Source organism: Sander vitreus, chromosome 7 (assembly GCF_031162955.1).
Source record: "Sander vitreus isolate 19-12246 chromosome 7, sanVit1, whole genome shotgun sequence".
Taxonomy (NCBI): Eukaryota; Metazoa; Chordata; class Actinopteri; order Perciformes; family Percidae; genus Sander; species Sander vitreus.
Window position 1 is genome coordinate 33,299,839 of NC_135861.1, and position 23,337 is coordinate 33,323,175.

A 23,337-nucleotide genomic window follows, 5' to 3' on the forward strand; every position below is an offset into this window, starting at 1 on the left:
TTCATTTAAACTGGATCTTAGACTGCGTTCACATTCTGTCAGGACGTCCTCAGACAGTCAGACAGCCAAAACGCAGGTGTTTCCATTGCGTTTGGGCTGCGGCAGTGGGGGGGGGGGGCAACAACCAACGTGGCAAAAAAGTTGAGACCGATTCAACCCGACGTCCCTCTGCTGTGGCCATGGACCTGGTGATCAGACTTGTCAGAGTGTTTTGAGGCGGTGTGAGAGTCCTCCATTTGTGCACGTTTTTGAACGGCTAAACGTCAACAAATATGGACTGAAGCAGAATATTTCATTAGATAAAAAGGTGTTGTGAAATTCGGAAAAGATTACACCTATCTTTACAAGGCTCCGGAGTTATTGGACTGTCAGCAACAACCCTACACAGCTACTAGTGTGTAATGAATCACTGCATCAATGCATCGCGATGCGGTGCTAGGCGATGCAGTGACAGACCATAATTGATTATTGGCTTTATGATGTTACTTGTTGATTTTCCGGTTGCTGCATTTCTCTGTTTGTTGCCAGGAAAGTGTCTTTTTTAAGAGCAGACACCATAAAAAGGGGAGTTCATATATATATATATATATATACTGCTTGAATTTGAAAACCATGTGTAGCAATATATAATAATATTGAGGTGACGCATCGTGAATCGATCTAATCGTAAAGGACTCGTGACACCACTGAAGGTTCACACCCCTAGCAGCAACCACTGGAATCTAATTCTACACATAGTATAATAGTAATTATATTAGTGTAGCCTAATCTTTATCTGCAACTGTGCAGAACTACCTCGTTCAAACAGAATGAATAGACGTGAACAAAAAAAAGACAATTGAATGTCAACGCCTCGATTTCATGTTTGATTTTGAGAATATGGAATCAATTCTGGTCACGTCCACATATGTCTAATGGAAGAACTGTGGTTGACAGCTGACATCCTGTGGCCAGGCTTTGCCGCGGATAATGCACCACATAAAAGGAAAAGAAAAGTGATTCCATCCTCTTTTTTTCAAATTTGAAACGTTACAAACCAATCACAGTGTTACAGTTGACCAAAGAGTCTGATATATACAGCCATTATTGTGAGGAGAGGATTCAGCTACTGGGAGGGGTAGCTTCATCCACAGCATGTGTAATCCTTTATGAATCTGGTAAATGTTTGTGTGTCTGTGTTGTATGTCAACGTGGAATGGATGAAGCACATGAATCCTTAGATCTGTGTGTGTGTGTTTGTGTGTGTGTACGTATATACTATTTGTGTGTGTGTTTAACCCTTCCAGCTCATAAGGAGGATTGAGAAAAGGAGGGAGCGACGAAAAGGAGAAGGCGGATGAGGAGGAGAAGAGAAAGGTTTCAGGCGCTGATGGATTGATGGATGGAGGGAAAGATGCTGATGTTCAGCAGGCCACAGTGATTTGAAGCTTAAACATCTGGACGGTTTGGATCAGAGCGAGTCCCTCCACCCCTGTAACATCTGTCTCATCTCATCTACCTCCGGGGCAAGCCTCCACCCTGTCTCCTCTCGTTTCTCCACAGCTTCTCTTATTCTCTCCATTTGGCCTCTTCTTTAGGTTCACTGTTTTTTCTCCATCACCATTCTCTCTGTACGTCTCCATCGGTCTCTGTCTCTAACCACCGACCATGCTCTATTTCCAGAAACATACTGTATCTCACAGTTTTATGGGACAGTAATGCCATGTCATGCGAGTTATACTTAGGGTTGGATACTGAAACGTAAAGGTATCTGCCGGACCGAATGGTGCCTCATTTCAGTGCCACTTAAATGCCTGTGCTGCTCTCTGGTGCTCCGAAAACGGACGTTGCAGGCAACAGAAGTATCACTGCACCTGACGCTAGTTAACGGCAGCAGGTAACGTTAGCCTACCGTTAGCTAGTAGCTGGCTTAAAATGCTGAGAGCTAAAAAGTGTAACGCGTGGCCGTGTTTCACTGGAAAGGATTCCAATTACTAGAACGTACAACAGTCTGCAGCTAAAGACACAGAGTAGCCTAGCTGCAGTTTGTGAGACACTGCCGCAGTCGGAGTTGTAGGAGAAACAACACCAACAGGACTTAATGGTGCGTTCAATTGCACCTCGTGAGCTCATGGTGCAGTCAAGTGCACCTGGAGATTTGTTGTAAAGTTCCTTTCTGCCATTTAGTGGTTTGACTGGTGAAATAAGTTATTGTTATTACATTTTGGCCTTCCGTCACTGTCAACAACTGTTGTTTTGTATCAGTTCAGGCACTGGCATCATAAAAATAATAATAAGCATTTTAGCACCAGTATCGGACAAATCCTAAATGATACCTAAACCTAGTTATCATAATATGACTGGGTGTTTGATGAAATTAAAATGCTTGAACACCAGAAAAACATGGACCCTATTGTCAAACAAAGACTGCCGTTGAACTTAATTAAACCCAAACTTTGTGTTATAATTTCATAGCACAGAACTTTTAGCCCTCATGCGACTAATACTGTAATCACACAACTGTCTTGATTTGTTCAACGATTTCAACGAACATTTTCCATTTCTGTCATCCATCCCATAAGCTTTATTTTCAATCGATGCTACTTAATTGCATCCTAATGAGAGCCCAAAGCTTCTTTGTCTGCAGTCAAGAGTATACCAAACAGTGTGTTCTATGAGTCCTGGTCTTCCCAGATTTCCACTCATTTTAAGTTATCTTTCCCCATGACAACAGAAACATTGATCCCCTCTCCTCACATTATCAGCTCTAAGTCAGTTAGGAGCCACTATAGCCTTCCTGCTGCTGGAGACTGAGGAGGTCCCTGAGGTGTGTATCTGTCTCTTTATGTTACTGCACTGACTTAAAAAGGCACTGCGTGTGTGTGTGTGTGTGTGTGTGTGTGTGTGTGTGTGAGTGAAGGTGAAGGGGGGTAACCACGGGTACAAATTTCAGATTGGGACACATTTTATTGAGGCAACCTTTGGCCATCCTCAACCTTCCAAACCATAAAACAATAAGAGAACACAAACTGACACTCCCAAGGTCTTAAAACACCCCCAACCAACCACACACACACACACACACACACACACAAACACACAAACACACACACACCCCATGAACCTTGAAGGGTTTGTTGAACTGGGTGAGGGGAACGGTGGGGTGATTGCAGGAAGCACCCCACCCCAGAAGGGTGGAGCGTGAAGGATGTTGGCTGTGCAACATTCTGACTGCTGCAGTTGAGTCAAGATGAGGAAGCTCAACAACTATTTTAACTACTGAACAACCAATATGCAGACCGTCACTAAAATCACAACACATTCTGTTTACACTTTTCAAAATGTGTCTGAAGCGACCAGATCACAAGTGGATAGCGCTTTAAGTGTAAAAGAACATCAAGATGGCGCGTTGTGACTTGCCAAGGTGGTCTGGGACACATTTGACTGCATATCTTTTGTAGTGTAAACGCTAATGCGTCCCAATGTGTCCCTGACAAGGACCTAACAGGAACCTACATCATCGATGCAAGACGTGGTGGTTGTTTTGGGGACAGCGCACCAATGCTCTATAACTTGCCCATTTTACGATGAGTTGGACGAAGTGTTGTGTAACCGTCCATCGTTTTGCCCAAATGAAGGAGATGTTTTGGGATTCTGCTGACAGCGATGTCTCCAGCTGTACCGACTCAACTGGCCAGAGAGTGGACGTAATAACTGTGCACGGGGCCCTTTGACCTTATAGAGTCAGTGACGTAGGCAGCAACGGAATCTCAACACAAGTGGTCAGCTGGAGACGCGTGATAGACAAAGGTGTGAATACCGATGTGTGTTGGCCGTCCACCTGTGTTCGGATCACTGAAGCACATTTTAAAACCAAGTGCAACCAGGGTCTAAGAGTCTACAGCTACCGACAACAGTCAGTGAGAAGAGGATGCGTTTCTGATTTGTCGTGACCTATCCCCACAAAGTTGTGTTAATGTTTTGTTCGCATCTTGAATGTCTACAAATGAAGGAGAGGCTGACTGGCACCGCACCGAGAACCGGGCTGGTCCAAAGACAAGAGCGAAACTACAACTAATTTAACGAAACTACGCGCCGGCTACGACAAAGGTAGGCCTCTTATCCTTACCTTAAGTCTGGCGGACTAGCGTTCGTTTCTGTAATTTTCTAATGCACAACTAAAGCCAACCCCTATTAAAGCTCCTAGACATAACGTTAGTAGTTTCCTCAAGGGTTGTGGATATGCCGTGACACGATACATCCTCTGGGTAACATGAATGTTTATAAAAAAGTGTATATCTATCTACAATCTATCCAATAGTTTCAGTCAGGATCAAATCATTCCAATGAAATGACATTGCCATAGAATCCCTAGAGCCCAACATGATGTAGGAAGAGTCTTCTACTCTACAGTAACTTTAAAATGATCGAGTGTTACTGAATGAATTAGAGGAGTGATCATTTCTACCTTTCCCCAAATCCACAGATTAGTGGCCTGAGATATCAGTGTTCAAGCTGAAAGGGTAAAAGTGATGGTACTGTAAGTGGTTGGGAAATATGCAACTGCTGCTGCAAATTGGACTCGGCTCTTTTCCACAAAATACAACAAAATGGGCACAGTTATATGGCCAATTGGCCCATTTAGTCTGGTGTACTTGCACTACACCACTGAGCATCTGATACGGAGGAAAAGGCAGCGTCCATGCTGCTTTGAGATCTTATCGAGTTTATCGAGTTTAGTCAGTTGTGTAAAAGGCTGCAGAGGTTTCAGTCTCTCACAGCTCCAGACCTCATTACAGCCAGGCGGGAGGCTACTGCACCCTGCTCCAAGTCAACCTTCTAATTACAGTCACCAGAGAAAAACACACACACACACAAGCTGTGATTGAACACAACCTGTTGACATATTTTTATTGTCAATATTGTGTGTGTGCGTGTGTGTGTCTGTTGAGGAGCCGTATAGTGGGTTTTTAATATTCATTGCATGGCTTCTTATTTGAGTTTGAGTCTTGGAGGGGGGGGGGTTTAATAATTAAGCAGCTACTGTACCCCGTTGGAGAGCATCCCTGGCCAACACACACACACACACACACACACACACACAGTTGCATATGTGATGAGAGAACTAAGAACATAAACATACAATGGACATTTATATGCAGCTAGATGAGATGCAGCCTCATGTGAAAATATAATGTTACGACATGCAAACACAAAATAATGAATGCATAACGCAATTGTGCAATAACTAACATGATGCAAAAGACATACAAATAAAACCCACATCCAGAAGCATTTGGTACAGAAGCCCACAAAACAAAGAGAAATGTCATATGTTAATGCTTCTGTGCATTTGAAATGGTGTTTCCATTAAGTTGGCCACTGGTCCTCTGGCAGGCTGACACCACAATGACCTGAAAATCTGTGTGCGCGTGTGTGTACGATCTAGAGAAACACTGCTTAAGGCATTTACATACGTAAAAATATTCAAAAGACACACTGTTGCAATTTAACGTTCACTGGTATGCATATGCTTTTATCCACAGAGTCTTACACAAGTGTGTCTCTGTCTGTTCAATGTGAATCTCAATACCAATCATGGATTTATGCCTCTAGTCCACATACTTTTCCTCCTTCGTTCTTAAAAAAGTCCCATCCATACAAGCACTGTTTACAAAAAAATCTCCATGCAAATGAAAACCCCAAAACACAATTGCTGTTAAATGCAGCCCTGTTACTTCAATTCATCAAGATTTTTCTCCGTTTTGTGATTTTCCATTAATCGTGGAGGCATGCGACAAAAACAAAGTTTTCTTCAAGTATTCAAGGCAACGACTGTTGGACTCCAGAAAGCCTGACCCCCCCTCACTGAACATTACATTGTAAATCATGTGCAGCAGAACTAAACTGCCTACAAACACAGCATTGTCATCCATCCTGGTTTTAAGGCAGGTGTATTTTTTCAATGATACTCCCAGAGATAAACTGTGCTCTGGTTGTAGCATCAGACTGAACTGATCCTGGTCTCAGTCTGCCAGCCTCCATCCAGTGGACTGATACTGAGAGAGAGAGAGGATGATTTAATCCAACGCTCCCTCCTCTTCTCTCCTTCTAATACAGCCTGACCTCTATTCCTCCATCCTGCAGTTCAGACCCTTTCCCTCCTCGCTGGCCCTCTTCTCTTTATCCCCCCCCCTTCCACTCGGCTTTGGGAAGCAGGGGTGAGGGATGTTGGGGAGGATGACGAAGGGAGGAGGAGGGGATCAAAGTCATCCTGTCGTTTGTTTCCCATTGCCCTACTTTCCTCGCTACTTCCGCTTCAACACATTAGACCATGTGGGCCACTGGCCTACAGCATCAACGTTTGTGTGTGTGTGTGTGTGTGTGTGTGTTTACGGTGTATACATGCTGTTTATACACACACATACATGCATGCATGCGTGTGTACGTGACTGACAAAGATTTCTAGATGTGCAGCTTCCTAGTGTGTGTGTGTGTGTGTGTGTGTGTGTGTGTGTGTGTGTGTGTGTGTGTGTGTGGATCTGTCCCTGAGGAGAAGGTTATGCATGCAGGGAGGATAACTCTGCCTCCTCTCTTCCGTCTTTATTGACTGCAGCCTGGCTAAATTTCTGACTGTTCACCTGACAGCATGCCGTTGTCCTGACTGTTTACCCGTCATAGATAAGTCTGCCTATCTCTGTGATTCCTATTATGACACTTTTATCCCTGATATAGCATTGGAAAATAAACATCACAAATACAATGTTTATGGGAAAATATGAGTGTTGTTGTTTTCGCTATATGGATCTGTGTGACGTTAATGTGAGAGGCATTGAGTAATTTTGTTTTGATAGATGTGGCAATTACTTGGAGATTTTACAATGCAGCGTCAGAAAAATAACGCTTCATAAAATCCTACCTCCCACGTCTTATGATTTGTAAAACGTTCATAAGACATGGGAGGTAAACGAAAGATTGATTAAAGACATTTTAATACCAAATAAGACCCTACTTTTTGATTAATGAATTTGACTACCTTTAAGTATTTTTAAGGATGCGTAGGAAACCTGGGAGTGAACAGGGGGAAAATGAAACAATCCAACAATAATAAAGACACTTAAAGTAAAATCAATCAAATAATGCTGGTTAGAGGATGCGTATAGTAAATCAGAGGCCCCAGAAGGGAGCCTAGAGGAACACCTCACAATGAGCCGGCCTGTCTTTCGTATAGTGAGATTGATTCCTGATCATTCTCGTGTCAGTGGAATATATAATCAGGTCATGATGAAGGATATGGATGAGATCTTGTGCTGAGTGCATTTATTCATTCATACACACCGTGGACATCTACGATCACAGTTAAGGTCGTATTTGGGATTAGCTGTGTGCATGTCTCATTTTCCAGATAATACCACCAGATTCCACATACATTATTTATTCAATTAGTAAAAGAGATTTTCCGTTTTATTGTAAATGGGACACAGTTTATACACTCTGCCATATGAAAAATTCTTAATACGACCAAGATAATGATGTGCATCTAAGAGGGGGGAAATTAAGTAGCGACACGGATGAAAGGATGGAAAATGTACCTAAAGTTTACAAACAGTAAATGCATGTGTAAGTGATTTTAGAGACCTGTATCTGATCTGTACACATATCCAGAATACAGAGAGTAGTTTGCTTATTAAATGATGGATGTATTGAGATGGAGGGAGGGATGTCAGGAAGAGAGTCCACTAATCAGTTTGACCCACTGTCTCTTTATCTCTCCTTCCATCCCCATCGTCACTCCTCTATTAGAAAGAAGGAGGGAAACAAGTTTTCCTGGAATATCTGTAATATCAGCAGTCACAGACACTGTCAAGCTCAGTATGTTAGCAGATCAATACATTGGCCTATCTATCACCCACCATTTTGTTCTCCCTCCTCCTCCTTCCTAGACGACGTCATCCTTTCTCCATTTCCCTTCCACTCCACTCTGTTCTCTCCCTCCGTCTCTTCAGTTTATCCCCTGTGGAGAGGACCTGTGATGTCCGCTCCATCTTCTGACAAGCCCTCTCCATCACAAGCCGTTTTCTACAGAACAAAAGGCTCCAGGAAAAGGAGGCCTTGGACTCTGCTCTGTACAGCAGACAGGAGCCTCTCGGGCGAGTAGGTCAGAAGCAGAGAGGGGATCTGGTGTGGATGTCTCTTGGCGGAGAGGGAGGGAGGGGACTCGCTTCCCAGAATTGAGAGGCAGTAGAAGGGCCACTTCTACAGAGCGCGAGCCAGAGTGATGTGGAGAGGTGTGGAGTGCACACTCACTTTCTCACACATGCACGCCCTCTCAGAAAGCTAAAGAATACAGGTGTCAAAAAAATTGTCTATTGCTGGCAAAAGCAGATCTGGTGACCTAGCTCGCCTGCCGGCCTGTTTGACTTCTGTCCGAGGTTGGATCCCATAGCGTCGGTTGGATAAATTCACAGTGACATCCCGAGTCAAGGTTAGCCCTGCTGCAGTGCACTAGTTTGGCACTAGCACCTCATTTTGCAGCTGTCGGATGGAAACCACATATGTCCGGAGTTAAGGCTTTCAGGAATGAAGAAGGCATTCTGGCAGAATGTCACAGAAATTCAATTGGTTTCTTATTTTTGATGATTTTATGCATCTTTCAACACCAATTTGAACTGGACTCATGTGCAGTCGGCCACATGTTCAAACTGCCGTTCTGAACCATCACACAGTAAGAGCTTTTCACTTTAGCTGTCACTGTTAAGCTGAGTGGAGCAGAAGAGAATAAAAGGTGGCGGTCAGAAGCTCTTAAAAGTGATTTACTTGCTGCTTCTGAGCTGGACATGGGCGTGTGTGTGTGCAGACCATCTGCTCTGCTGAAATTAGCTGCCTACTCCAGTTAAATGCTCTGACAGCTTGCTGGTTAGGAAAACACCCACCTGATATTAACTCTGGGAGTCATATCAACCACAAGCTCTTTGGCTGCGTGTTCAAACCTCATCGCTGTCAGAGGAAAGAGCTGCTGCGTGTTCCCCGCAGCGATGAGCGTTTAGTGGGCTTTCAGCGCTGGGAGAACACGCATAAGAAAAGTGAAAAATATTCCAGCTTTTACTTTAAACAGTGCAGCACGTCAAAGAGGTTTTATAAAAGTCTCATAGCAACAGCAGAGGCCGTTACCGGCACTGCTCTCACATCTTTTCAGAGCTAAAGGAGAGGAGGAAGCATGGCTTGTGGTAATTGCAAAGCACTGCTGAATGGAACTAACTGGGAACACAAGTGGTGCCCACACTCATCTAAACATTAAATATAAAAAGAAGACAGCACATTGATCTGAACTCATGTTTTAATCTAAAAGGAAAAGAATCCAAGGCAAGACTTTCCTTAGGGTGTGAGCTACTATCAAGGACATGTTTTCATTATCAAAAAAAAAGTAAGGCTGTGTTTTCCACAAACCCATTTCAAGACCTCTGGAAAGTCTGAAGGTTTCCCTGCTTCCTATAGACCCATCCATCAGGCCAACACTCCTGCACATTAGAGGAATAAGAGGAGGCTTTGCTGCCTGCCTGTTTTCTTGGATTGGAGTCTAATTGAGCAGGAAAGGCACTTCAACTATGCCTCATAGCTCCTCTGGGTGTTGTGGCATTTGGACGCCTACAACCTTTCTCTGGCTTCAATATGAGGTGTAGGGAGTGACCTTTTACACTCTGCCACTGACTGCACACACACACACACACACACACACACACACACACACACACACACACACACACACTCACACACACAGAGGCTATGGTGAACACACAGATACCATGAACCTTAAAGGGGTTTGTTGAACTGGGTGAGGGTGACGGTGGGTTGATTGCAGGAAGCACCCCACCCCAGAAGGATGTTGGCTGTGCAACATTCTGACACTGAAAAAAGAAAAATAAGGAACGAGGGGAGAGCCACTCTTTTTGCCAAATGAGAAAAAAATGAGCACTGATTGAAGGAATAATCAGCAGCCCTATTACATACACATTAATAAACTAAATAGAAAGTATGCTGAGCTCACTGTAGAGCCACTTAACTCTATCACATAGGTGTTAAGCCCCTCTAGAGATAATATATTATATTATTTTGGAGCTCCAAAGAAAATCAGCCAGCAGACAAAGCTCAGACTCTTCAGCTCGAACATTACGCCTATACTACTCTAGGGATCAGAGACGTGGAGGCCAACCAAGACCACAATGACCAATGTACAAACATTCATAGACAGCTGCCTGAGGCGGATCTTGAGCATCCACTGGCCAGATCCCATCAGCAACAGAACGGGCCAACAACCAGTGGAAGAGGAGAGCAAGAGAAGAAGTTGGGGATGGATCAGCAACACACTCCACAAATCCAACGCCAGGCCCTTACGTGGAACCACCAAAGACAGGTTGACCGGCTCTCTCTCCGACCAGCTGGTGAAGGGACCTTGAGAGCGTTTCATACGGTCTATGCTTGAGACTGCTATCAAGCAGAGCGGGCTGACATGGAAACAGCTGTGTGAAATGTGAAATATGCAAAATAATATCAATGAGGAGCTGAACCTCAAAATACCATTTGATTTACATATGACCTTTTGAATAAGTGTAAGGCAACAAGACCACAGCAATTCATGTGAAGCACTAAACTAAAATCTGGAGGGGATTCCCCTTCCTCCATCACCTCTTTCCCTTTACTCATCCCCTCGCTCCTCCTCTCCTGAATGTGTCAACCAGCAGAGAAAGAAAGATCTTGATGGAGATCGGTTGAAGCACTTACCCCCGCCTGCCACTCAACAGTCAAGCCCACTCACGTGAACACACGCACGCACACACGCACGCACGCACGCACGCACGCACGCACGCACGCACGCACACACACACAATCTGCTGCTTGTACTGAATGTTTGAAGTGGACCTATCTGGGTTAGGGTTAGGTTAGGGTTAAAACGCAGCGCCCGGGATAGGCGCTACGAGGGGCATGGTCACAACGGTTAGGGTATCTGGGTGTCTTTGCAGAGTCCAGGAAGACATTTCTCCAACTCAGTGATATTCCAAGAACACCGTGTTAACTGTGAAGCTCGAAACAATGACAGTGTTAACAGTGACGGAGAGACAAACTGAGAGAGGCTAGTTTAAAAGCAATGGGAGAACGGAACAAAACAGAAAAGCTACCAGAGCTCTAATGAAAGCACGTTAACACATAGCACTGCTGGGCTTACATTTTCTTTTGAAAGTGCAGCATACAATGTTAAAAAATGTAATTATTGTTTATCACTTGGAGAATTATTTATCTGCTGCTGGTGTCTGTGGAAATCAAAGCTCGATTTACGGCGCCACATGGAGAACTGTGATTGGTCTGATCGGAAAAATTAAAGCCATCGGTGTTAAGATGCCACTCGTTAAAAAGCTCTACATTCATTTTGAAGATATTGTATGGGCTGAAAGAATTCTAATCTCCTGTTCTTCTTGGCTCCTGAAGAACAATGTGTTCTTTCAGCGTGACTTCAAGAGCAGATGACTGTGGGTCTAACCTGCTCCCGGTCCTTACCGTCGTCGTCCTTGCTGTGTGGGTTCTGGGGACTGTGGCGCATCCTCTCTCCTCGGCTCGGCGGGCTCAGGTCAGACGCTGCTCCCAGATCAGCTGCTAGCCACGTGGGCTCGCTCATCTCGGCCTCCTCCTCGCTGCTCAGTGAACTGTCATCCTGACCGCAAGAGACACAACAGCAACATTAGATACACGTGTTTGCACCTGTCCTTCGATTATCTGGAAAACCATTCATCCCATCAACTTGAAACTGGGCCGGTGTATTGCTCTGGACCCAAGGCAGTGCAGTGGTGAGTGTGAGCTCTTGAGATCTACAGGACATATTTATTAGTAGCGTGTTAGGTACACACCCCTATTAACTGTCACACTGCTGAACAGCAATGCTGGGTACAGCTCGCTCTGTGTGAAATGAAAACAGAGAGTGGAGCTGTTACATCGTAGCAAACGTACTGTTTTCATCTGTTCTTAAATGTACTGTAATCACTTTATCAGTTTCAATCTGCTCAGTCAGTTATTTAGGTTAAAAGTAAGAGAATCAGTTGTCAGGGGAACAACTCTAAAAAGTGCATTTAAAAAAAAAAGAAAATGAGTTGTTCACGCATCAAACAGGTGGATGCATATTATTTCCTAACAGATATTTCTTGCTCCCTGAGATGTCTTATACAACATGTAATGGCAGATGCACGCAACATTTGCTTCATACCAAGGACACTTGGGACAGTAACTTAACAGACGAGAACAAATGTACAGTTTCAGAGTTATTCGTGAACACAGCATCACTTCTGAGCAGAGCTTTTGTCTGCATGGATCGATAGAGACACCTAACAAATCGCCTCACAACGACACAAATAATGTGTCCTTTGTGCCTCATAATCGCTGGGTTTATTGTAAACCACAAATAAATGCCAAAACACATTTGTTGATATGTGGACGAGGTTGTAGACAAGGACAGAGGAAGTGTTAGAAACTAGCAAGGCATTATCACCACTAAGGAAATGAAGGAGGGAAAGACTAAATCAACACTCTTTCCTAATAGAAGATATCTTCTGTAAATCCACCTAAACTCAGATCAGCCACCTTTTCACAAATGAAGCCGTTTTGAAACCATTTTAATCCCTCTATTCTCCGCTTTGTCAGAGCCAGCGTCCATGACAGCTGCTCCGCCGGTTTAACCCAAACATCAGAGGAAACAAGAACCACGAGGCAGATAAGCACCAGGCGGGCAAATCAAACACAACATGCCAACTGCTGCTCAGCGTGCAGCTCCTGCAGGCCTCGCCGCTAGCAACATCACACTCTGAGATTTTTCATCTCAACTCTGAGCCGTCTTCATTCCACCTTTTTGCCTCGGTTCAAAAAACGCAACCCTCTCTAAGGGAATCTGGATTTGTTTCTGCCAGTCAGGAGCTACCAAAAGCTGAGCTATGTCATAGATGGAACCAGTGTGAGATCAGCCGGTGACTGACAGAGGAGGAGTATTTCTCTATATTAAAAAGTGGTAGACCTCAGGTATACACCTTTAATAGAATGAACATGAAGTGGATTTTAAAGGTGATGTAAGACAATGAAAAAGACACAAGTGGGTAAAAAAAAAAAAGAAAGTGATGTGAAGATGTGTTCATGCGAGTTAAAAGTCAACTTGTGCCCATCCTGAAGCTGTACAACTTCATTTCATGAATGAAAGAGAGAAACATGGAGGGGGTCTGGAGGAAAATAGTCAAAAGAACTGGAGTTCCTGCAAAGTTTGAGTGTGTGAATGTAATGCTTGATAAATAAAAAGTAGTGAATATTTTTGAATTTTATTAAGGACTTTGGTGCAAAATGAACACAGTTCGGCCGCTGGTTTTTTCGACATTGCGATAGAATATCACGCGCACACACACACACACACACACACACACACACACACCTCTAGCTGTTATCAGCATCTTAGGACACCTGCACTCTCAGTAATGAGGTCCTGAGTGCTACAACTGCCTTGTATTACACACATGTACACATACACACAACCACATGCAAACAATGACAAGATTAATGAATGAGCAAAGACCCCAATGACACTAGAGCTAGGACGCCGTAAACGGCTCTTTTCACGGCGCGTTGTTGCGTTCATCAGTCTCAAATAAAAAGGCAGACAGGTGGAGTGACGGGCGGAGAGCAGCAGCCTTATTTTCCATCCATGATGTCACTCTGAGCAGGAATGTGATGCATAATTTAACAGGGTGTGCATGCGACCGTGAAAACATGTTGCAGCTCATAATGAGAGCTGAGGAATGACAGAAATGTAGACAGAAACGGAGGTCAAGAAAACATATAAAAGCTAAATAAAAATGTTCCACAGGACAGCTGTCTTCCAGATATAGTCTACATGGAAGCCATGCAGCAGTAACGTTGGTAACCTTGTGGATTTGGGATGGGAAAATATTCCCAGTGATTTTGCAGCTTCAAAGATTCTTTTTCAAAGTATTTGCTGTGTATTTGCTGTCACCAAAATATGCACTCTGTGTTTTCCACTCATGTCATCATTCGCCCATACCTGTAAGAGGAAAAATATCCATCTTATACATTTTTCTTTTTATATTTATTCCAAATATAAACCTTTTATCGGTTCCGTAAACATCAAAACGCATCCCTCCATGTGCAGTGGAAGAAGAACTCATGGCTGTTTCAAACTGAAAATATGAAAAATCATCATTTTATAATTAGTTGATGTGCTCTCCTCTCTTCAAGCAACATAACCAGTCAGAAGGAGCTTTCAAACTACTACAGTGGAACATTTCTCTTTAAATGTTAATCAAAGAATTAAAAGAAATGAACAGTGAAGGGAATCCACAGCTTCCATTTACAGAAAAGAAGAGAGGTGTGTACAACTGCTGCTGTAGCTCCTGTAGTGAGTCCATGTGGCAGCGCTGACCCATATCGGTCCATTAAAGAGGCTTCTCAAATCCACTGGCTTAGCTCCCTCACTGCAGCCAACCAGTCAGACAAAAACTAGTGGCATCAATGTAGGTCTGGAGCAGCAGAGCTATCCACACAGCTGTGTCATCAACTCAGAAAGGCTTCAGTCCACAGTGGAAGTCACGGTATTTGTAGATCATCACGTTCAATGGGTCTCATTTATTCTTTTATATGACGATGTTCACATATCTGTTCCATGTCAGGACACACGTGTGACCCCAGTATGAACAGACAAGAAGGGGTTGAAGAAAAAGACAGTGTGTGTGAGGGTTCCTTAGTTCCTTTCAAACGTACTGCGACCTTAAAGCTGGAGGCCAGGACCGATACTGATGTGCCACAAATGAACAAAACACAGGTTGGAATATGTTCAAATCTATTTTTGGCTAACCAGTACAACAGGAGACCAAACTACTTGTATAACTATACCTATACATTACAAAATAAACTAATAAAATAATACCTATAGCAGTAAATCCTAATAACAAACTGTAGACCTCTCACCCTAGCTCTTTCTGGAGCGTACAGGACATGACATATAATATAGAACATATCATTTGTTAATAAAAAAAGAGTCTCTTTCCATTCCTTAATATGTCTGACAATTTCGGTCCTTACCGGCAGAAGTACCCGCATCTGATCGTCTCTCTTGCACAGAGGTCAGCAACCTTAGGCAAGCGGTAGCTCAACCAATGGCAGACTAGCAAGACGTGTGCAAAGAGCTTTTGGAAATGTTCCAATCTGCATGCCAAATGACATCTTTCACAGCCATTGGCGGGACGCATCCTGTTGTTTACGGAAGTTTGAATGATTTTTTTCCCCATCCGCATTCCGCAAAAAACCCACCCTACTCTGCCTCTGATTGGCTAGTATTCATCGCCTTCTTTACAGAATGCGCCGCAATAGCATTTTCTGAAATGTCAATGGAGAAATAAATGGGGAAAATCACTTACAGAACCACAGCTGTTCAAAAAGTGGGGAGTCAATGTTAGAATAAGACAATAGTTATAGGCCCCTGAAATGACCGAAGCTGCAACGATTCCTAGTGCTTTTCTGAAGCAATGCTCATATGCCCAGGACACAAAGCTGCTCCAGGCACTAAGACTGTTGGGTAAGACTCCCTCACAGCTAAATGCAATTCCAGGAGGGAAAAAAGGGAAATACTGAAGATTTCGAGGGCTCACATTCCAGGCCTGTAACAGATATGCGAGTTTGTGTTAATCAGCTCGGAGACTATTCACCACAGCCAGCCACGTGGATCAACTCTGACAAATGATCAAATAAGACCTTTTTTTAATCTACTCTTAATTCCTTTTCAATTACTACCATCATCAGCCCACATTAGCTCATTTTCAATTACCATATAATCTCAATGCTATAATCACTGGTAAGGCGAGGTCTCGTTGTCGTGGTGCTGGAGGACTGGAGAAGAGAGGATTCATATTAGAACCCGTGGAAGCTATCTAATGGTAAATCTGTCTGACTTCACTTTTCATAAAGACTCTTGGAAAACGAGCACTGATGAAGTCACAAGGAAGCTTTTTCAAGTCTTCTTCCTCCTTGGTGCTGTGAAAGAGAAACTGAACAGTCTTTCTATTCTCAGATGACTTGCTGTGATCAGACTCAGGGGCCTACATATAGGCAGTGCAGGCAGTGCGATTGCGCTGGGGCCTGTGGGCCCCTTATGGCGTTTTTCCATCACATGGTACCTGCTCAACTTGCCTTTACTCAAAATCAAAATCTGTGAAGATTGACAAGCTGAGCTCATCTGGACGCATGCATAATGGTGTGTGTGTTTCCTAACTAGTAACTAGCATGCACTGGGGGCCGTCGTAACAACCACGCGCCTAGAATCCAGCAGGAGATTTGATTGCTCGGCATTGTCAAGTTGTTCTTTCTGTCACATTGTAGAGTCATTTCTGATTTCAGTGAAACCAACTTCAAACTATTGGAATATGATGATAGCTAGTACCTGAACATGCTCATAACCCAGTCAAATGCACCAAAATAACAATTGTTATCTACTTACGCTCTTTTGTTATCCTTGAATACGTTTGTACGGTTTGCTCCTTTAAGGCCAAAATACACCGCTGCCAAACGCCGCTCATCAAAACTATGCCGCTGTCCTATTTCCAGCGGGACAGACAACCTTTTTCAGCAACCAATACAGGTCCTGGAGCATACAGTCAGAAATGTGCACAAAAGATATTGGGCTGACGGGTCCAGAAGTATGCCAGATTAGCTCCAGACAGACAGATACACGCACACGACCAAACACATGATCCCCTCCAGTCTTACGTCTGGCAGAAAAAGAAAAAAAAAGCTGGAAAGTACGATTCAGGAACAAAGCAGTCTTTATGTTTTATCATCGGCATGTTGAAAGGACAAAGCTGTGGTCAACATATCCCATTAAAACGCCAAAACAATCGATGAATTGATCCTGTGTGTGTATCACAGCCTGATGTATCATAGAAACACATCAATGAGCCACCCTGTTGCACTGGCTGACATGTTCCACACACACACACACACACACAAACTGTACTTTATTTTGACTCAATCCCACACACACCGTCCTGCTGCCACAAATACTCACTAGAGCACCAAATGTGTATTAATCCGCCGCTGAAAATAGTCCCCAACAAATGCACTGTTTCCTCCTCTTTGTTTGATAGAAAATACAGTGACCAGCTGTTTAAGGAAATTACTGATAAAATGATATTGTTTGTGTTTTACGACTTCAGCAGGAACCAATTGGCTCCGAGATGAGAAACAGACAGACTGGGGAAGTCTGTTGGATTTGTTCTTTCCATGGGATTTTTTGGGTTAGTGTGTGTGTGTGTGTGTGTGTGTGTGTGTGTGTGTGTGTGTGTGTGTGTGTGTGTGTGTGTGTGGTTGGAGAAAAAGGGACAGCGGCGCAATCATAGATGGGATGTAGCCCCTAAATCAAGCACGTTGTGACTCTCAGCACTGTCCCTACTGTTGATGTGCATATCGTATCTAGTCTGGACAAGATGCAAAGGTGGTGTTTGTCTCTCAGGCCGGGCTAGATGATGAACGGGAACAAGAGAGGAGCTGCAAGGAGGGTAGAGGGAGAGGAGGGCAATCAAGAAGAGGCAGAAAATGACAGAGCAGACATGGTGCAGCAGATTAGACATTTCAGCTCTGGTGATGGAGAGGCAGAAAACGGGGAACAGCTGAAGCTGTGGACAGTTGAGAAGTAAGGAAAAATAGCAGAGGGAGGGAGAAAGAGCAACGGATGAACACAATGAGGATGAATCATTCAGTCTGAAGCTACCCGTTTTTCTACCCAGTCTACCCAGCAGCTTCAGGGGCGGAGCCACGGTGCCTCTGCTAAATAGTCTCAGGAAGGAACTTGTTTTGGTGGAACATGTGGACGTTCAAAAGTAGTTTTAGTAATGCGAGAGAAAACTGAGATTGGACAGATAGTCTAGCTAGCTGTCTGGATTTACCCTGCAGAGATCTGAGGAGCAGTTAACCATAGTCCTCACACATCCTCCAGAGGTTAGAACGCCAACACAGAGACAGAGGAAGGGGACGGATATGACCACTTCTGGCAGACAACCACAACACTGACGCATGCACAAAGGGGATATGACGCCATCGACAGGCGACCACATGTAACGGAGCATTACTTTGATTAAAATGACAGCTTTCTCTGGGTCTGAACACTGTTGCAAAACATTTGGGATAATGTAAGTCTCTTCCCACCACCCAGCAGACGCACACACTGCTCTACATTATGAACAAACAGAGAGCCGTGTTAGCGGTCAGTGCGTGTGCATTTGTACACGTCTGTATAAGAAGAGCATTGATTGTTGTTTGTGTTTCCGGAGCAGATTGGCCGGATCTGGTCCTACGGCGTTGCTAAGCTAATCAGGTTAGCCACCAGACAGACTGATGGAAACGTCCCTTTCTCTCGCCGCTCATCTCCTCCTCCATCCCCTCCTCTTTACTCACTCACTTCCTCCCTCCTACTTCTCCTCTCTCCAAACTCCCATCTGTCCTTTGTTTACCCTCCCTCCTTCTCTTCTTTCCTCCCCCATCGTCCCCTCCATTTTCTAATTCATGCTCTCTTTGATGTCGTCAACACACCATCAGTGAAAACAATGAGAGTGGGGGGGGAAAGAGTACAATAGACATGAAACCTCATTTTAAATCAATGGTGTGCTAATTACATTCCAGAAAATCTTTTGCTTCGTCTCCCCTCATTCACTCTCAAATACTTTGAAGTTTTGGTCAGTCTTCAAGCTGTAGACTTCTTGTACTAAATGCAGCCATATCACTAAATATCTAAACAATTCTCTATAAGTACTGTCACAGAACGTTGTGTGGTCATGTACATCCTAGATGGAGAAATGACCTTTTCAGTCCTGTGCATGAGCCCTGCCCCGCGGCCTTCTGTTAAAGTATCTGCTTCAAACTTATGTGAAATTCTCGTCTGTAAAATGTAATAAGCTCTCGAACTTGTTCCGCCCACGCCGTTAGCTCCTGCACCCCCACAGACGGAGCCACGGGAGGGCTGTGAAGCCTCTTTGCCGACACAAATTACACACCGAGATATGATGTTTCGGTAAGGGAAGCGCAGAGCTGCAAAGAATCCCTGTTAAGGACCAAATGAGCCGGCCGTGATTACTGGGGACATGGGGGAAACACAATAATGAAATAAAAAGGGACAGAGCTGATGATTACATACAATCACTCACTTAAATGTACTGAACTTAATACTCTGGGGTGGGAGAAAGTTGATTCATTTTTTTGTTCATCGTTCTATAAAATGTGTGGTATAAAACAGAGACATGCAGGAAAACCTCAAACTACTTTCTGCAGTCATTTGGATTCCGTTGCTGCCGGAAATTCCGCCTGACGTCCCTCTTTTCAGCCAGATGTCCGTCCCCTTCCTCTGTCTCTGTGTTGGCGTTCTAACCTCTGGTGGATTTGTGAGGACTATGGTTAACTGCTCCTCAGATCTCTGCAGGGTAAATCCAGACAGCTAGCTAGACTATCTGTCCAATCGGAGTTTTCTGTTGCACGACTAAAACTACTTTTGAACGTCCACGTTCCACCAAAACAAGTTCCAAAACCAGAGCAGGTTTTTCTCCCATCCAGAATGTGTGGACTAGTCAGACCCTCCTCCGCAGCTCTGTGGAGGAAGGTCTGGCAACGCGAGACTACACTCATCCTGATCCCAGTCTGTCCTACAGTGCAGCACTGTAAAATGAATATCATTACAAAAATCAATTAAGGTTGGTGGCTCTTCCTGTGCTCAGCCTCTTTGTTCTCTTTGTGTTACAGGCAGTGGTGGTGCAGAGCAGGACCCTGAAGCTGTCAAATTGGCATCCTTCCACCTACCTACCTCCCCCCACCCATCGCTCTCCCACACCAGCCCACCTCCTCATTTATCTGCCTTTACCCTGCCAACTCCATCCCTGTCTTCTGCTGCCCCCCCTCCTCACTCCACCAGCAGCCTGCCACCCCCACCTCCCTCAGTTCCGCCCCCACCGACACCTCCCTCTCGCTGCAGCAGGGCTTTTATCCGACCCCCATCAGAAGTAAGAGCTGCTCCCACTCGCTGCCGACAAAATGCAAGCTCAGTGACAAATATTCATGATTTAAATAAGCATCAATTCAATCAAACCAAGGGACCAAACAGTGGCATCATTTATGTTTACATGTACTATTTTCATTCATAAAATAATAAGGCAATAACTGCAGGACGTTTGTTTAAACCGAGTGATAGGGACACATTTTGGGAAGATTATTTCCTGGGAATATGGTCAGAGACGGCTTTCCCTGCTCTTTTTATACCATTATTTGTATTATGCATTTTTTTTTTTTTTTTTAACAATCATACATACTTAATAGGCTTCTTTTTTTCCACACATTCAATTTATGTAGCCCTCAAAAAATCCACCCACTAAAAATATACACATTAAACATTAAAAATGAATGAAATGCTGAGATATAGACCAACTGTGTGTGTGTATATATATATATATATATATATATATATATATATATATATACACACACACACACACACACACACACACATACATACATACATACATACAATCATATAGTATATATTTATTTCTTTAAGTTGTCTTACACTGTTAACATAAGAAAGCCTTGCGACCCCCGTGCAGTAGACAGACACGTTGGGCGATACACGGAGACAAGAACATCCCTCCTCTGTCAGTCGTACCGTTCATAGATATTATTTATCCCTTCACTCTCTCTCTCTCTGTGTTACGCCATTTTGGGCAATCAATGAGCTGAACTGCTTCATTTTTATGATTTTTTATCGAAGGCATATTTTCATTTCACCCATCGACGGTTTCTGAATTGATTTCCCTGAAACTTTACAATATCACAAGCCAAATACATAATGTGATTGAGGATTTCTTTCCTATGGCCCACTCCTTATCAGAGAACCATTCACACCTGTGTGTTGTCCAGTTAAGCCCATCTGCATGTGTATATGTATGTATGTATGTATGTATGTATGTATGTATATATATATATATATATATATGTAGGTGTGTGGGAGGAAACGGAAACCCACACAGACACACAGAGGACATACAAACCAGCAGCACATCGCTGGCTACACAAGCCCGTTCAAATGCAGTGAGTCATCTGCACACCTCAGTCGTCACGGTAAAAATCAGGTTACCGCGACGACACCGTCGCTGTTTGGCCATAATTATCACGGGTCAGCACCGCTAATCTCCTGCTGTGAGGCGGTGTTGGGAATGCATGAGCATGCCACAAGGCACACCGGCTGAAGTGGGCTCTGCGGAGCTGCAGCACACAACCAGTGACCAAAAAAAAACACCCTGGCACATCCATCTGACCTCCACTTGACATTACTGCAGGAAGATTTGAGGCACTTAGTGCCGGTCGGTCCACATGACAGCCGCTCGGTATTCAGTCCAACGACAACGACGGGACGGCTTGTTTCTGATTGCACCCATTTCTCACAGAGGTGGATGAGTGCTGGAGAGGAGAGGATCATTTCTGAACGGAGAGAGAGGTGAAGATATTGATAAGAGGCGAGCAGGCCGGGGAGACACACACACACACACACACACACACACACAGCAAGGATTAACAGGGTGCAGGCCGAGGAGCTCCACTGCAGAATATTGATCGGCGAGACAACCAGCCATGAGGAGGAGGTGTGTGTGTCTGTGAGAGGGTATCACCACTGAAACACACACATATACTAATAATACTTGATGCTGCACCATTGGTAGCGTACAGACAAAGGCAATGAGCAAGGTTTGGTTGACCGACAGATACAGACAGTGTGAGAACAAAATGGGGACAGACAGACAGGCAGACAGGCAGACAGACAGCTATAAAGAGCGTCTGTCTGTCTGTGTCTGTCTGTCAGGTTATAAAAAGCCCCATACAGTATGCAGCGCAGAGGAGGCGGCCGGCCACAATCGATAAGCTGCCACTGACCTTCATCGAACAGAGACACAGAGAGGAAGTAGAACCATGACTATTCACATGTCTGCACGAGTTTTAACAACACCGATGGTCTCGTCTCACGGCTCCACTTCCTGTTGGGAGCGATATTCATCCTTCAAGAAGTGATATCACGTCAGGTATCCAGCCTGCTGCTGACTGCGTGTTATCCTTCACACGCGTAGACAAACGGTTATTGAGCTCCGTACTTTTACCTCAGATGCCACGTCTCTGAATTCAGAAGGCCTCTGGGTTCAATCCAACTCTCCAAATGGGTTCTCCTTCGATTTCTGTCTGCATCTCACTGCTGGAGGAGTTTTATCTCTGCATTAGACAGAGATCACTCACCAAACGTTTGAGTGAGATGAGCTTGGTGCAGAGTAAAACCTAAAACACCGCTTCTAGAGTTTGGGTATTCAGAATTTGTTTTATTCTGAATGTAGCGTTTTCAGATTAAGACGTGGAATATGTCGATAGCATTCAGGTTTTAGGAGCTGCATTTCTTTGGACATGATTAGATGGATGGATGGGTGTTCCTATTCATCATCCACCCATACTTACTCATACTCACATTCATGCCAGCATATTTACCATACACTCCTTGCCAACGTGCGTCTGCATCTGGGTTTTTACAGCAGTTTGCGACACACGGTCTCTTGCCTGTTTATGGTCAGCTCTGTGCGTTGGACACAAAGCAACCAGCCAACAGTTTGCAGGTAGAGATGCATGTCCAAAAGAAAAGAAGGAGAAACACAGCGATTTTTAAGCATTATGAAAGACTTGGATATCACTGAGCTGTGGTTAACAGAATAGTCAGGTGGAAAACTGAGACCAAAAACAGAGCTACTGTAACTCAGGTGGACACACCCGACTGACTGATATGTATCTGAAAACGCATAGTCAAAGATTTAGCTACATCTACCAGACACGAGATACATTGGACTGTATGAACCTGAACAAACCACAGACTGAAGTCACTCTGCATCCCATTAAATTAAAGATAATCCAAGACCGTTTCAACTGTGTGAAGGACCCAAAACAGTTCCAGCAAACATGGTGTGTGTGTGTGTGTGTGTGTGTGTGTGTGTGTGTGTGTGTGTGTGTGTGTGTGTGTGTGTGTGGAGGGGAATCATTTCAGTGCAATAAATAATAAATGTCTCATTGTAAATTGAATCTTAACTCTGAAGCCACAGAACATTTTATCTGTCCGGACTACAAGGAAGTACAGGCCAGAAATATAACCACAGACAGCAGGGCACCGCTACACACACACACACACACACACACACACACACACACACACACACACACAGAGTCCACCTCTTCTTGATGTTTAGAATAATCTTAATACATTCA

General features: G+C 44.1%; 1 protein-coding gene across 2 annotated transcripts in view; it reads right to left on the bottom strand.

The window, feature by feature from the left end:
* The window catches only part of LOC144521412 (nucleolar protein 4-like), a 134,035-nt gene that overhangs the window by 38,783 nt on the left and 71,915 nt on the right, over positions 1-23,337 (bottom strand). For both annotated transcript variants that reach the window (XM_078255978.1, XM_078255977.1), the window contains exon 5: positions 11,530-11,683. In XM_078255978.1, the coding sequence (XP_078112104.1) occupies positions 11,530-11,683 (154 nt within the window). The remainder of the gene's footprint in view (positions 1-11,529; positions 11,684-23,337) is intronic.